This window comes from Channa argus, chromosome 9, assembly GCF_033026475.1.
Source record: "Channa argus isolate prfri chromosome 9, Channa argus male v1.0, whole genome shotgun sequence".
Taxonomy (NCBI): Eukaryota; Metazoa; Chordata; class Actinopteri; order Anabantiformes; family Channidae; genus Channa; species Channa argus.
Genome location: NC_090205.1, coordinates 2,477,982 through 2,494,085, shown reverse-complemented (window position 1 = coordinate 2,494,085; position 16,104 = coordinate 2,477,982). Strand labels below are relative to the sequence as shown.

Sequence of the window (16,104 nt, the reverse complement as noted above, 5' to 3'; positions counted from 1 at the left end):
AGGTTTTAAAATTGATTGCAAAGTCTGTAATAGACTGGGGGCCCTGAAACAGCTGGACAAGTCTCCATAAGGCCTGTTTTTTGGGTAGGACATATTCAAGAGTGTGCATGGCTCATTTTAAACCCTCAAAACTGGATGAGAACTCCCAAGTGCCACTGCCATTCTACTCTTTCCCAGAGCTGCCCTATCCAGATAGGAGGTACATTATATAGGTCCCTTGGGATCTTTCTGTGGTGATAGCAAAAGGCAAGAGTTGAATGTTTAAGGAACACTGGACCAAAAATGCTCTACATTGACCTAGTTCTCTGTAGTATCTTTCTGGAAGACAAGTTCTGGGTTCAGTCCTCATGGCATGAATTGAGATGGAGCAGGCTCTGACTTGGAGACAGAGGAAGGAGTTAATGAAAGGAGTTTCTGAGGGATTTGCTGAATTCCAGAGGCTATTTCCTCAAATTTAGTTTCACAACTGGCTTTGCCTGTCCTTATCATTTGTGTGTCTGCATGGTCCATTATAGCCAGATTATTCTATGGGGCTAAGAGGACCCAAGTTAAGCCTTGACAACACAGGGCAGTCTTAAAAGTGTTTTAATATAAAACTAAAGTTGTCTTGAAGTGGTCAGGACAGGCAGGAAGCAGGATGGCGCTGGAGCAACTTCTGGGGCCAACAGGTGGGTGTGGCTTGGTCTCCATGTAAGCAGCAGGTGATGGTACGGAATAGTAGGTATGTGAAGGAAGGTGCCGGGTCCCATGCAGGTGAGAGACCAGATACTGAGAGACAATGGCCATCTTCAGGTGAGTAAGAACAAAATGGTGGCTCTTGTCCTTTATGAGCCCAACAGACCTAATGAAAAACATACTCTGGAGATCAAACACAGAGTGGGTGAGTTTTCAGGTAACCAGACATTAAATCAGAAGTAATAGTCCACAGATTTGTGAAAAGATTGTAGAGAAAACTGGCCAGAAGAGCAACTAACTCAGCAGAGAGGACAATAATGCACAGCTCAACATACAGTTAAATCAATTTTCAAATGATTTTTAAATATTCATAAATCAACATCCAAGCAGTCAGACAACTTCTCAGAAATCTAAGTCAATTTTATTGGAAGTCCAACATCCAAATGATCAAGAATTCACATCCAAATACAAAAACAGGAGGCAGATTTCAGAAATGTCAGAGTGAGGTTTGTCCGGACTTAAAGAACAGAGAGTGGCAGGCAGAGTTCAGGACTCAGGGAAGGCAGGTTTGGTAGAAGAGAAACCAATTATCAGATTTAATAAATAAAGCAGGCAGGTCAGCAGGTCTGAAAAGGCACAGTCCTACTGGAGGCAACAATCTTAAAACTGAGGGTGAGATGAGTCTGGTTTAAGTCGATGGGAAGAGAAATGTGATCACATAGGGGAAAATAATTTGAATGAAAATGCAGCTGAGAGTAGAGAGGGAGCAAGATGGGAATCTGTAATGAAAACAGGAAGTCAAGTAGAAACACGACATGTGGAGCGACTCCATCTCAGCTCAGTGTACATAAACACATTCCATAAAACAGATTCAGTGTGTTTGTTGAAACAAATGAGTGACACATATGTCTGAACTGGTGTGATGGAAAATCAATTCTGATTAAATGATTACATTTTACTCTTAGCATTTTACCTTGTTATAATAGCAACTTGTACTCAGTGTACTTTTGAAGGATGTTTAAATGTTGTTTAAACTTCGTCTCATATGCAGACCATCCCACACTGTAGTGACCCAGAGTCACTCCATGCTCACAGCTGCTTATCAAAGTGCTGAACAGGGAAAATGCTTCCATAAAAGGAGAAAAGGGCTGGGAGCAGTAGCCTGAGGGTGGAGGATGACAATAAAACTTTAAAAGACGTCCTGGATGTTGAAGATTCTTTACTGATTACACTTGAGGTGTCTAAGACCAGATATTGTCAATTTTGCCACGACAACTGTCCATTAGATGGACTTTAATAGCACCTGGTTAGAGGTTATATTCTCTGGAATTACATTTATACAAATGAACTGCTCTGTAACGCTGCATAGCTGTGATGGTCATGTAGAGGAACATTTCTTTTAAATAGTCTAACTGGCTTGGGTAGGGTCTTATTTGTCTACTGCAGGTCTTAAGTTTGTCTGATTAATTAATGAAATCCAGCGTAGGTGGTATCAGGTGGGATCATATGTTATGTCACTGTGAGATAAGATGAACAATCAACATTTCAGAAGGTTAAATAGCACATCTTCAATTTACCATTTTTAATGAGCTTCACCAGTACTAACTAAAGACAATGACACAAATTATGCAAATATTAGCTGATCATATTCTACACAGTACATCAGTAATAAAACATCGATTTAAATAAATGTCACGATTCTCCACTTCACATAAAACATTTACACATTAGTTACCAGCATTGACTCATTAGTGTGATTTGACCGGAAACAACTTCTTCAGGTGCCTATAAATTTCCTTCATTTTCAGTCCATAAATGATTGGATTCAATAGAGGATGATATAAAATCATTTGTAAAGTCATTATTACATTAGAAGTTGCAGGAATATTTGATTCTAGTTTGACTATAACAACATCGTAAACAAAAAAACAGGAAAAGCTGATTAAAACCAGCAGGTGAGGCAAACAGGTCTGTGCAGCTTTTCTCCTGACTGATTTACAACTTCTGTAGGAAATAATCAGGATCCTGGTGTATGAGAACAGTGTGAAAAGCAGAGGGAGAATTGTAAGATTTAGCAACATGAACACACCATAGATAGATACTGCTGCAGGGGTCAGACACTGAAGTTTGTAAAATGAGTTGTTACAAAACAATCTTTTCAAAATAAAGTTACAAAGTTTAATGTTCGCATTCAGGACAGCGGACACTGCCACCTCACAAAAAGGTACAGTCCAAGCTAAAACCACAAAGACACTGACAGTTCTTTTTCTCATGATCGTCGGATAATGCAGAGGTTTACATATAGACACATATCTGTCATAGGACATAGCTGCCAACAGTAAAAACTCTGAACAAGCCACAGAGTAATATATAAAAGCTTGGAAAACACAGAGAGAATGAGATATGATCTGTTTTTCAGATAAGAAGTCAATTAGCAGCTTTGGGTAGATGTTCGTGCTGAAAAGAACAGAGTTCAGTAACAAGGCAGCAATGAAAATGTACATAGGCTCATGGAGGTTTTTGTGGATCCAGATCAGACACACAATAGTAAAATTACAGCAGATTATTAAAATATACAGCATGAACATGATGACAAAACAAAGATACCTGTATTTCTGCAGCTCTACAAACCCATCAAGAGTTATATATGTTACATTTGATGTATCATCCATCAGGATTCTCCGAACCAAATAAATGTTTGACAAAACAAGACTCACGCTGAAGATTACAGTAACATATTACCTGATATCAGTTCACAGTTACCAAAGTTAGAGAAAGTGTTCGACTCTGCTGAACGTTTTTATCAGGCTGCTTCACCCTCCATGGATCTCATTAAACTTTTCACTAACATGTCAACAACTACAGAAAACTCAAGAGTCCTGAACCCAGAGGTGTTGGTTTGTGTCTATGTATTCAAGTCATTAATGTTTAATGGATTTGATGAGCCATGAGCCCAATTTCTGTTAAAATATTAATATTGCACACTTAAAAGTGTTGTGGAACACATAACTAATATTTTAACAATCAAATAGATTGTAGAAGTCTTTTGAATGGGTTTTTAATTAAAAGCCTTAAATAAGGTCTGTAATAAACACAAGGTGCAGAGATTTTCACATTTTATCTTCAGATATAAAATCCATCAATATAAATATCCCACTAGGGCTTTTTAAAAATTTTTTAATAGGCTACAGAGGTTGTCAGAAAAATGTATAAAGACATCTTGTCCAACACAGAGAATCATTTTACTAAGCCACCTTTAGTCTGTAGATATATCAGGTCACTATAAGAAACACGTCTTTTACAGAAGAGGTAGGTGCACTAACTCAAATTACAAATCAGAAGTTTAGGGGGGGTAGCGGTCAAGTCATGACAGTAAGGTGTAGTTTGTTTATAGCCTAACAACAGGTTTTTACTTCTGGCTCAAAAATCATTAAGTGGTTTCATCTGTAAAGATTATTTTGCTGCAAAAATCTAAATGTCAATGGAAGCATGCATTGAGTTTTTGTTAAGGTTTGTCCTACCAACGAAAACATCATCTGTACGATACTACAAGCTGTAATACTGTACATCACAGACTGTTATTGTATGTGCAGTATGTGTCATTTATTACACATTTAGTCCACATGTACACTACTTTCTCACCAACTGGACATATCTACCATATGTCACAGTGATCTTTTCCCAGTCCTGCTCTTGCTTGTGTGTGTGAATTATTAGTGTAAATCCCTCATTATTTTAGGTTGATAAAAAGAAGCTGATTGTGAGAAAACCATTCTATTTGTTTGAATTCTCCAGGGCTAAGTCTTGGAACACAACTGAGTTCTAAAGTTGCTCTCCATTGGCAACTGGACTTGCTAGTGGTTCCTTTTGAAATGCAAATTTACAGAGATGCTTCAAATTTGAGATTCTTCACCTCTCATCCAAAAGGCTTCATCAGTTCTGACTAACCGCTGCCCTACAAACTCTGTGGAGTCATTAAGTTATTGACACACTCGCTGATGGTCACCTGGGCCTTAAGATTCAGAAAGAGAGTCCACTTGCCACTGAACAGAACCTTTGGTACAACCGTGACCCCGATGACTGTGAATCTTTAAAGACATTTTATCACAAGAAATAGCTGGAGTACTGACATCTGCTCAAATTAAACAATTAACCATCAACATTGGAAAATGTACTAAGACGCTCATATGATTGATTCTTGTGTGATCATTATCACTGAATGAAATGATGTCGATGAATTAGTGTGATTTGAGCTGGAACAACAACCTTTTGAGTTGTTTAAAAATTTCTTTCATTTTCAGTCCATACATGATGGGATTCAAGAGAGGATGGTACACGATCATTTGTAAAGTCATAATCAAACGAAAATTTTGTGGAAAATCTGATTCCAGTCGAACTACAACAACATCATAAGTGATAAAACAGGAAAAGTTGATTAAAACCAGCAGGTGAGGCAAACAGGTCTGTGCAGCTTTGCTCCTGACTGATTTACAACTTCTGTAGGAGATAATCAGGATCCGGGTGTATGAGAACAGTATGAAAAGCGCAGGGAACAATGAAATACTTAAAAACACGGCTGCACCATATAGTAACTGTACTCCTGAGATCACACACAGAAGTTTGTAAAATGAATTGTTGCAAAAGATGCCTTTTAAAGTAAAGCTACAGAGTTTAACATCAGTAAGAAATACAGAATGCAGTGTAAGGCCACAGGCAGGAAAAAGCCAAGCTAAAATCAGCAAAATGTTGACACTTCTTTTCCTCATGATCGTTGGATATTGCAGAGGTTTACATATAGACACATATCTGTCATAGGACATAGCTGCTAACAGTAAGAACTCAGCAAAGATCAGAATGTAATATATATAAGCTTGAAAGAAACACAGATGAGACCTTATAATCTGTTTTTCAGACACAATGTCAATTACCAGCTTTGGGTAGATGTTAGTGCTGTAAAGTATAGAGTTGCTTAACAAAGCTGCAATAAAAACATACATAGGCTCGTGGAGGTTTTTTTCGATCACTATGAGAAACACGATTGTAGAATTACAGCAGGTTATCAGAATATATACTCCAAATATGATCACAAAATAAAGATATCTGTATTTGTGCAGTTCTACATATCCACCAAGTGTTATGTATGTGACATTTAATTTACGATCCATCATCCATCGAAATCCTAATCAACAAATTCAGCTGATCCTGGAACAGACAGTCATGCATAAATACCGAATCTCACTCTGACAGTTCTGCCAACATGTTACCAGTATTAGATTCTCTTACTCATGCGCACATACCAAAGTCAGAGAAAGTGAGGTGTTTGATTCAGCTGAATGTTTTTATCAGACTTATTCTGTCTCCATGGATCTCATTAAACTCTCCGCTAACAAGTCCACAACTTCAGAAAACTCTAGAGTCCTGAACCTGTAGGTGGTGGTGCTGTTACTCTGTAATCGGTGGGCTGACCATGTTGCATTTTTCTATAGAGGTTGCATGTTCTTGTCTTTTTATTCAATATACGTACAAGACTGATATTCCAAAAAGCAGTTCAAAAAACCAATTGCTCCACGATCAACCTCTTTTTGCAATTGCAACCCCATTTGTGACCAACTCATATGGAGCTTTAGTTAGTGTAGTTAGTTTGGTAGAGTATGTATTTAGTGTTCAGACCACAACGTTACAGTTTTGGTTCAACGTCCTTGTTAACGACAGCATGAAGAAAAGTTAGAGACGAGCTGGTGAACATGGTGGAGCAATTGGAAGCTAAGGAGCTGATATTTCGTGTGCAAGATGTGATGAGATACAAGACCGACGAACTTTGACCCCCAAAATCTAATCACTTAATCCTTAATATTGAAATTCCCAGATACAGACATAGTAAACTCTCTGTTGTGAACGTCTTGCTGTCTTTGTAACAACAGCACGTTTTACCCCATACTACTGCAGTAAACTGAGACTTCTAGTACTAATCATAATTTAATGTTTATTAAAGTTCTGGGCTGGCTCCAAAGGTAAGAAGGAAGAAACATGAATGGGCAACTCAGCAGCTTCTGGAGTTTGGGATTTTTTATGTTTGGAGGCAGGGATTAAAATGTATCATATACGCTGTGTCAGGTTTGGGTTGTCAGTGTTATGTCCATGGCATAAACCAACCAGTAGACTCTGAGGCCGTATTTTCATTCAGGGTTATATATGATCGGAGACAGTTTTCATCATTTTGGGTCTGTACACCACCATAATGGATCTGAAATAAAACACTAAAAATGTGGGCAGTCAATAGTTTCAGCTTCAATTCAAGCGACTACTAATGGAGTTTACTATACGACATTAACCACTGGTCAATTGTCAAAAGCCTCTGGGGTCTGGAAAAACATCCTGTAGACAAACAAGACCCACTTGCAGTAGAATGGTAGGAAGAGAAGAGTTTAGAGAAAGTTTAGTTTCCTGATCTGAAACCACCATCTGATCTGTGGAGCATGTGGTAGTGGTTAAGTGTGGGTATATACAGCATGGCTGCCAAAGCGACAGGTTATTGAAGACGTTGACTTATAATTATGTCAATTGTATCAAAATCATTGATGACTATTTCAATGCTGGGGGTCTAAATAAAAATGGCTGTAATGTCTGCATGGGTTTGCCTATATTTTCAACCAGTTAATGGAATTGAAGCTTGACGCACTTTAAGCACATTTTCATTACAAGTTTAATCTTTGCTGTTGCCATCACAGACAGTTGGAGAACACAAATTACATTTTTAAAATGGGTAAAACGAGTTTAAACTCCACATTGCCAATTCATAGCCTGCAATGAAGACAAGAAAGAATAGAAAAACAGGCGTGTTCTTCATCGGTACAACTAAACAACGATACGAATGTGCATGAATGTCTGTTGGTACAGTATAGAGAACATCAATCATTAAATAAAAAAACACATCTTATAACTGGAGATTGAGGGACATTAGGTAACAGAGGTGATAACAGAGGTGATAATGTCATTTGACTTGACAAAACAACCTCTTGAGGTGTTTAGAAATTTCTTTCATTTTTACTCCGTATATGATTGGATTCAAGAGTGGATGGTATAAAATCATTTGTAAAGTCATTACTAAATGGACAGTTTCTGTAATATCTGTTTCCATTCGACCTGTAACAACATCATAAGTAATGAAACAGGAAAAGTTGATTAAAGCCAGCAGGTGAGGCAAACAGGTCTGTGCAGCCTTTCTCCTGACAGTTTTACAGCTTCTGTAGGAAATAATCAGGATCCTGGTGTATGTAAAAAGTATGAAAAGGGTAGGAAACAGTGAAATTATTACCAACACAGCTGCACCATATATGACCTGTGCTCCAGAGATCACACACTGAAGCTTGTAAACTAAATTAGTACAAAAAATCCCTTTCAATGTAAAGTTACAGAGTTTTCTCTCAGCATTAATTGCACCTGACAGTGTGAGCTCACAGGCCGGTGTAATCCAGGCTAAAACCAAAAAGATACTGACAGTTCTTTTCCTCATGACAGTTGGATATTGCAGAGGTTTACATATGGACACATATCTGTCATAGGACATAGCTGCTAACAGTAAGAACTCAGAACCAGCCAGAGTGTAGTATATAAAACTTTGGAAGAAACAGAGTGAGGACATTATTACCTGTTTCTCTGATAAAAAGTCAATAAACAGCTTTGGGTAAATGTTAGTGCTGTAAAGAACAGAGTTCATCAACAAAGCTGCAATAAAAATGTACATAGGTTCATGTAGGTTTCTGTGAATCACTATGAGACACACAATAGTAGAATTACAGCAGATTATTACAACATATGCTGTAAACATGATGACAAAACAAAGATATCTGTACTTGTGCAGTTCTACAAACCCATCAAGAGTTATATAAGTTACATTTGATCTATCATCCATCAAGGTTCTCTAAACTGAATGTGAATTCCTAATGCGTGCAGGTCACAAACAAGTACCAGACAAAACAAGCCTTTCTATTCGGACTGTATTAACCTCTTACCAGTATCACAGATACTAAGCTCAGACTAAGTCAAGTTTTCGCTCTGCTGAATGTTTTTATGAGACTGGTTGTCTCTCCATGGAGCTCATTAAACTTTCCAATAACATAACAACTTCAGAAAAACTCAAGAGTCCTGAACTTGTACATTCAAGAGACGACAGTCCTTCATTTTGTTGCAACATAAAAAAGTTTAAGTTTCACATTAGATAGTTCTCGCCACACACACACACACACACACACTCTGACATTCTGCATTCTGAGATCAAAGTCCTTTACTTGGATGATGTGGAACTATGAGGTCTTTTATATACGATGGAGCTGGACTGTTTAGAGCTTTATATGTGAGAAGCAGGGTTTTAAATTCTATTCTAGATTTAATGGGAAGCCAATGGAGAGAAGCTAGTGAAGGTGAAGTATGATCTCTCTTGCTAGTTCCAGTCAGCACTCTTGCTGCAGCATTTTGGATTAATTTCAGGCTTTTTATGGAGTTACTGGGGCATCCTGAAAGTAGGGAAAGTTTGTTACCTAAAGGTAACAAATGCATGGACCAGTTTTTATGCATCACTTTAAGACAGGATGCCACTAATTTTCTTCCGTTGGAAGAAAACTGTTCTAGAGATGAATAAATACCAGCAAGGTTTCTTGAAGTAGCACTCGAGGCCAAAGCTATGTTACCTAAAGTAACTATATGGTTAGATTATTTCTGAGAGTTTCAGGCCCACATTTTTGTCAAGTTTAATTTTTATCTTTTAGATGTGCTTGATTAATTTATTGATTGATTTGTTTCATCTGATTGAATGTTAAATACAGTTGAGGGTCATCTGCAGAGAAATGGAGCTGTATATGTTTCCTAATCGTGTTGCCTAAAGGAACAGAACCTGTTGAACTGAAGATTAATCAGTAAGATGAACAATTTGGAACCTGACATATTCAAACTAACCTAGAATAACCAGAAATGATGCACGGTTTGGACTCCTGTCTCTCTAACACCATGACTACACCAGTAGAACATTGAGGCTCGGTGACACCAATGTTTGCATCTTAACATATAGAAGGACAGAAGAAAACTACTGATCAAAACCACTGTACTGTATCGTATTTTGTGTTTTTGTGTGTGTGTGGTTGTGAATGGGTGAATGAGTGTAAAGCGCTTTAGATAAAAGTCCTACATAAACAGCCCTTTACCGTAGGTTGATTAAAATCAGAGGATGAGCTAAAGTAATCTGTGCAGATGTTCTTGTGTTTTACAACCAGTATCCTGGTGTACTGTACTGAATGCAGTCGAGTCCACCAGGAGGTTGAAACCAAAGTAAAATCATCAAAGTATGAACAGTTGTCCTCCTTGTTATAGCTGGTTATTGCAGAGGTTGACATATAGACACAAATGATGGGGAAAGAGTCTCACAATAGATGGCTGGAGAAGGCTCTGAAGAACTGTCACAACTTGGATTCAGGAGAAACAATGTGGATTCTGCCCTGGTCATGGAACTGTATCCCCCCCCCCAATCTTGTGATTGTTTATATTGTACCGACTGTTACCAACTTGGTTTAATTAGCGATACGACATGTAACGGAATGTAACAACTGTTATTTACCTATATTTTATTTAAGAATAATCCTTATAAAAGTGATATTGTACAGTTTGAAATAAGTTTATTAAGCTATTTGTGTTGTATTTTATTTTCTGTTTATGTCAAAGAAAAGATTTGTGTTTTATTTATATTTGAACTTTATTTAGTTCTCACGGCATAATGAACATCTTTGGAAATAAATGCCAGTGACAAGAGATCACTGTGTGTCCGTGATTAACTGGATGGGAGTAACAGTTGGGAAGAGGGAGCTGAGCTAGAAGGCAAAGCTCTCAATCATTCGAACTCTCCCCTATGGTTACAAGCTCTGGGCAGTGATAGTTATTGTCATTGTAGGTTTCTGCATTTCTCTGTGGGCCCCCATTCAATCCCCTATTGTGTGACCAGGTTCCTACATGGTGTTTATAATATTTGATTAGAAATGTGCTTTAGAAATAAATCTTTACTTGTACTTTTTTCCTCACTATCCACTGTGGCTAGTGGTTCTCCAAAGTTACGACCCACGAAGCATTTGGCCACAATTTTGTTGCTGTTTCCTAAAATTGTTCACTGAAACTTACTTGTTTTGACTACAAAACCACTGTACAAGGCCAAATCAAGATTACATAAAACTGCAGGTCATTTTCAAGTATTCAGCAGTGTACATCCAACAAGTAGTGCTCATGGGCGTTTGTGTTGTGACCTCACATTGTAATTAGTTGTAAAAAGTTTGATTGTGAATAATGGCATGACTTCTATAGTTAATTAAGGTTTAATTACAAATGAATTGCATGTTTTATGTAATTAGATTATGGTTTTAAAACTCTATAGGACATAGGAGTTGACACATGGCGGTTCACTGCTGAGCAGGTGTAGCTGGCAGAGGGATGGGGGCTGATTTAATGTGGAGGTTGCCAGAATCCACCAGAACCTGCTCAGTTATGTGACATATTACTCTTAACGTTTAGCGTAACATGCAGACGGCTGCTGCTTTCGCATAATCAGAGCAATTAGCGATTTGTCGAGAACCTCACTGTTTTAACAAACCAACTCACAGAGCAGAGCTGACAATACTCAAACGCTTTTTACTCTGGAAGTTAAATTTGTAAAATTATTGAACTCACGGGATAAGCTGAAAGGACAAAACAAAACAAACAAACAAAGACAAAACTGCAAATGCTGAGAATCTATTGTCAAGCCCTGCCGCTGAGGTCCTTAACACATCTAATCCTTTGATTTGTTTTTTATGTTCAGTTAGAGAAAAGTAAAGCTGGACGCACTTAGGAGCAAACTGGCATCACAGCAAGAACTGCATTATAATGGTTTTCACAGACGCTTGGGTAGACTCAGCCACGCCTGACTGGGAGGGATGTTCCATTTATGAGTAGGATTGTCCAAGTCACACCAGGGTGTGCGTGCTGTGCTAAACAACTTACAGTTGGTTGTTTGTGTGTGATTTTACACACAGTCTGCATTTTGAGGCTGGAGCTTTATATTTTACCAATATTTTGTGTCCTTTCAGCCCCATCCAAAAAATCCTGACCACAAAATTATACGAAACTGTGCAGTACTATAGTTTACAGACTTTAAAATACTATCAGTAACCATGTTCTGACATGTATAGTGTTTTTAGAAACTAATCACTGGTTTAAACACATTGATTTGTTTTAAGCAGACCTCTAGCAGCATCCCTCCCAGGATTCCCGGAGGAAAGTGGTCATTCATAGAGTACAATGTTCTTTTGAGTTTGCTAGTTTGGGCTCAGCTCTCTTCGCTGTAAAGGATAAAAACTTTGCACCAAACTTGGCTTTCTGGAACTCTCATTTGTGGCAAACTATTTCTTTACTGAAGCATTTACCTATAAGAGTCTCATTTTGATTTATTTCTTCCAATCCAAGAGGTCGTTCTAAGGTTTTGGTCACCTCACTGAATTTAAATATAGTGGCCAAAACATCAGTTGACCCAACCACTGTCTTATTTTTACTGCTATTTTGCTAAAAAAAAAAAAAAGTGACTGAGCCAAAGTGAGCCTGACACTGTGTAAGTGATATTTTGGTGAATTAGTTTTCCTCAAACTTATCTGGGCACCAAGATGTTGAGGCTTACATGTTAAACCAGTGGCCTGAAATAAGGTTTGAATTAGCTACAGTTGTATCTGTGATGTAAAAAAAACACCACGCTTCTAGTTACTGTGGCAGCACGTCCCTCTTGTCCTGTGTGTTGTAGTCCACCATCTCCAGGTGTGGCACATGCAGTCCCACCTCTTTGTGCTTCAGGATCTCTAACATTTATTTGGTGCACTATTGATGGTGTGAAGAAATAAGTAAGGCCATGAAAAACTCACAAATCTTTGTACCAATCACCACAATGCTCCAGTTCAGTATCATTCATTTTTATGTGGGACTTTTCTTTCTTTTTGAGGAGCCACAATCCTAGTTTCTAAAAAATGTTATAATTTGTACAGTGTGTGAAATGTATAAAAATGATACATGTGGTACCATTACTATCATTTTATTGCACTGCTGTGCTCAGTGTTATCATCAACTTTAAATTGTTCCAAGTTTTGACATTTAAAACATTTACTCACTTCATGACCAATATGAACTTCATCAGTATAACATGAGGTATTAATATGAATATTGGAACTGACACTGTGTACAGTGCATCAGCCATAAAAACTAATTCATTCAGTGCCTGACAGGTAAACCACATACATCAGTAAATAGTGATGAAATATTAGTGTGTTTTGACCTGACTCATCAAACTCTCAAGGTGTTTAGAAATTTCTTTCATCTTCAGTCCATATATGACTGGATTCAAAAGAGGATGATACACAATAACTTGTAAAGTCATTATTAAATGGGCCGTTTTTGGAAAATCGAATTCCAGTCGAACTATAACAACATCATAAATAACAAGACAGAAAAAGTTGATTAAAACCAGCAGGTGAGGTAAACAGGTCTGTGCAGCTTTTCTCCGGACTGTTTTGCAGCTTTGGTAGCATATAACGAGGATCCTGGTGTAAGTAAAAAGTATGAAGAGTGTAGGAAACAGTGCAATACTTAAAAACATGGCTGCACCATACACCAGTTGTGCCCTTGAGATCACACACTGAATTTTGTATATTGAATTGTTGCAGAAAATTCCTTTCAAAATAAAATTACAGAATTTTATATTCGAATTAAAGGCACTATTGAGGGTAAGTCCACAAGCAGGCAGAATCCAGGCTAAAAGCAGAAAAATACTCACAGTTGTTTTCCTCATGATCGTTGGATATTGCAGAGGTTTACATATAGACACATATCTGTCATAGGACATAGCTGCCAACAGTAAGAACTCAGCAAAGACTAAAGTGTAATTTATAAAAGCTTGAAAGAGACAGGCTGAATATGATATGACCTGTTTTTCAGACAAAAAGTCAATTAACAGCTTTGGGTAAATGTTAGTGCTGTAAAGAATGGAGTTAATCAACAAAGCTGCAATGAAAACATACATAGGCTCATGGAGGTTTTGGTGAATCACTATTAGACACACAATAGCAGAATTACAGCAGAGAATAAGAACATACACTGTAAACATGATCACAAAATAAAGATACCTGTATTTGTGCAGTTCTACAAACCCATCAAGAGCTATATATGTTACATTTGATGTATCATCCATTTAAATTCTTAAAACAACATTAACAAATGCAGCTGATCATATACGTAACAGCTGGTAAACTTACTCTCACCTTTGTAGTAACATTAACTGCACTGGTCTTGGTCAGTAACAGATGCAAACACACAAAATGAATTGTGTGACTCAGTTTTTATCAGACCGCTTCTCCCTCCATGGATCTCATTAAACCCTCCACCATCACTTATCAGTTTCAGTAAACTCAGTAGTCCTCAGTGAATAGCTGGTGTTATTACAATTTGTTACTAGTGACTTTCTTATACCTTAGACAAAATGGATGTGATCCTGAACTTGAGCATATTTAAAAACATCAAATATACCAATTTTAATGGGGGCCATTTCTGGAAAACAGAAAATTTGTCTTGTTGTCTAATGTGGATGTGACTGTAAAGTGGCCAATGTGGTAAACAGCAGTGATGCTCAGCAGTTTTGCTTCTTCACTGGGCAAAAGTTGTAGTTAGGTGCTTTTTTGGTATCACCTCTGTATAAACATGGCAGCCTACTCACAGAAAAGGCTGTTCAGTGGCAAGTGGACTTGCGTTTAGTTTGAGTAAACATTTCACCTCCCATCAGTTCTGACCAACCAGCTCAGACAGGCTGGCTTATATCTCTGAGTCATTAAATCAGTGTTCTTTCGATTATCAACTAGTTTGTTCTTGAAGGCATGTGCTTTGGTCTGTGAACCACTGTGGACGCTCTTCAGATTTGTACAGGTTGGCCAAACAAAGAGATATAGATGGGAAGGATGTGCAGCAGGTTAGAGTGATTAAAGATAATGATGGAAATGTATTGACAGGTGCCAGGAGTGTGATGGGAAGATGGAAGGAGAACTTTGAAGAGTTGATAAATGAGGAAAATGAAAGAGAACAAAGAGTAGAAGAGGTGACTGGTGTGGAGCAGGAAGTAGCAAAGATCAGTAAGAGTGAAGTGAGGAGGGCATTGAAGAGGATGAAGTGTGGAAAGGCAGTTGGTCCTGATGACAAACCTGTGGAGGTATGGAAGTGTCTAGGAGAGGTGGCAGTAGAGTTTCTGACTAGTTTGTTAAACACGATCTTGGAGAGTGAGAGGATGCTGAGGACTGGAGGAGAAGTGTACTGGTGCCCATTTTTAGGAACAAGGGAGATGTGCAGAGCTGTGGCAACTACAGAGGAATAAAGCTGATGAGCCAAACAATGAAGTTGTGGGAAAGAGTAGTCGAAGCTCGGCTAAGGGCAGAGGTGAACATTTGTGAGCAGCAATATGGTTTCATGCCTAGAAAGAGTCCAACAAATGCAGTATTTGCTTTGAGGATGCTGATGGAGAAGTTAAGAGAAGGTCATGGGGAGTTGCATTGTGTCTTCGTAGATTTAGAGAAAGCGTATGACAGAGTGCAGAGAGAGGAGCTGTGGTATTGTATGAGGACGTCTGGAGCAGCAGAGAAGTATGTTAGAGTGGTGCAGGACATGTATGAGAGCTGTAAGACAGTGGTGAGGTGCTGCAGGTGTGACAGAGGAGTTCAAGGTGGAGGTGGGTCTGCATCAAGGATCAGCTCTGAGCCCCTTCTTGTTTGCTCTGGTGATGGACAGGCTGACAGATGAGGTTAGACAGGAATCTCCCTGGACTATGATGTTTGCAGATGACATTGTGATTTGTAGTGAGAGCAGGGAGCAGGTGGAGGAAAATCTAGAGAGGTGGAGGTCTGCTCTGGAAAACAGAGGAATGAAGCTTAGCTGCAGTAAGACAGAATACATGTGTGTAAATGAGAGGGACCCAGGTGGAACGGTGAGGTTACAGGGAGCAGAGGTGAAGAACCTGGAGGACTTTAAGTACTGAGGTTCAGAACAACGGTGAGTGTGGAAAAGAGGTGAAGAGGCGAGTGTAGGCAGGTTGGAACGGGTGAAGAAAAGTGTCAGGTGTGTTGTGTGATAAAAGAGTATCAGCGAGAATGAAAGGAAAGGTGTTCAAGACGGTGGTGATACCAGCGATGTTGTTCATCTTAGAGACAGTGGCACTGAAGAAAAGACAGGAGGCAGAGCTGGAAGTAGCAGAGCTTAAGATGTTGAGGTTCTCTTTGGGAGTGACGAGGATCGACAGGATCAGGAATGAGGACATCAGAGGGACAGTTCATGTTAGATGTGTTGGAGATAAAGTCAGAGAGGCCAGATTGAGGTGGTTTGGACATGTTCAGAGGA

General features: G+C 38.6%; 4 protein-coding genes across 4 annotated transcripts; all 4 read right to left on the bottom strand.

The window, feature by feature from the left end:
* Positions 1 to 2,423: 2,423 nt before the first annotated feature.
* Positions 2,424 to 3,377, bottom strand: LOC137132898 (olfactory receptor 11A1-like). The gene has a single exon (XM_067515917.1). The coding sequence runs from the start codon at positions 3,345 to 3,347 to the stop codon at positions 2,424 to 2,426; it is 924 nt and encodes a 307-aa protein (XP_067372018.1). The 5' UTR covers positions 3,348 to 3,377.
* Positions 3,378 to 4,913: 1,536 nt separating this feature from the next.
* On the bottom strand, positions 4,914 to 5,840 carry LOC137132637 (olfactory receptor 6N2-like). Its single transcript, XM_067515450.1, has one exon. The coding sequence runs from the start codon at positions 5,838 to 5,840 to the stop codon at positions 4,914 to 4,916; it is 927 nt and encodes a 308-aa protein (XP_067371551.1).
* Positions 5,841 to 7,666: 1,826 nt separating this feature from the next.
* Positions 7,667 to 8,690, bottom strand: LOC137133490 (olfactory receptor 6N2-like). Its single transcript, XM_067517155.1, has one exon. It carries the CDS (start codon positions 8,585 to 8,587, stop codon positions 7,667 to 7,669), a length of 921 nt encoding a protein of 306 aa, XP_067373256.1. The 5' UTR covers positions 8,588 to 8,690.
* Positions 8,691 to 12,991: 4,301 nt separating this feature from the next.
* On the bottom strand, positions 12,992 to 13,918 carry LOC137133220 (olfactory receptor 13C2-like). Its single transcript, XM_067516589.1, has one exon. The coding sequence runs from the start codon at positions 13,916 to 13,918 to the stop codon at positions 12,992 to 12,994; it is 927 nt and encodes a 308-aa protein (XP_067372690.1).
* Positions 13,919 to 16,104: the final 2,186 nt, after the last annotated feature.

Bases quoted from the DNA above. Each gene is read 5' to 3' on its own strand.
- LOC137132898 (XM_067515917.1), bottom strand. From the start codon at position 3,347: ATGGATGATACATCAAATGTAACATATATAACTCTTGATGGGTTTGTA.
- LOC137132637 (XM_067515450.1), bottom strand. From the start codon at position 5,840: ATGGATCGTAAATTAAATGTCACATACATAACACTTGGTGGATATGTA.
- LOC137133490 (XM_067517155.1), bottom strand. From the start codon at position 8,587: ATGGATGATAGATCAAATGTAACTTATATAACTCTTGATGGGTTTGTA.
- LOC137133220 (XM_067516589.1), bottom strand. From the start codon at position 13,918: ATGGATGATACATCAAATGTAACATATATAGCTCTTGATGGGTTTGTA.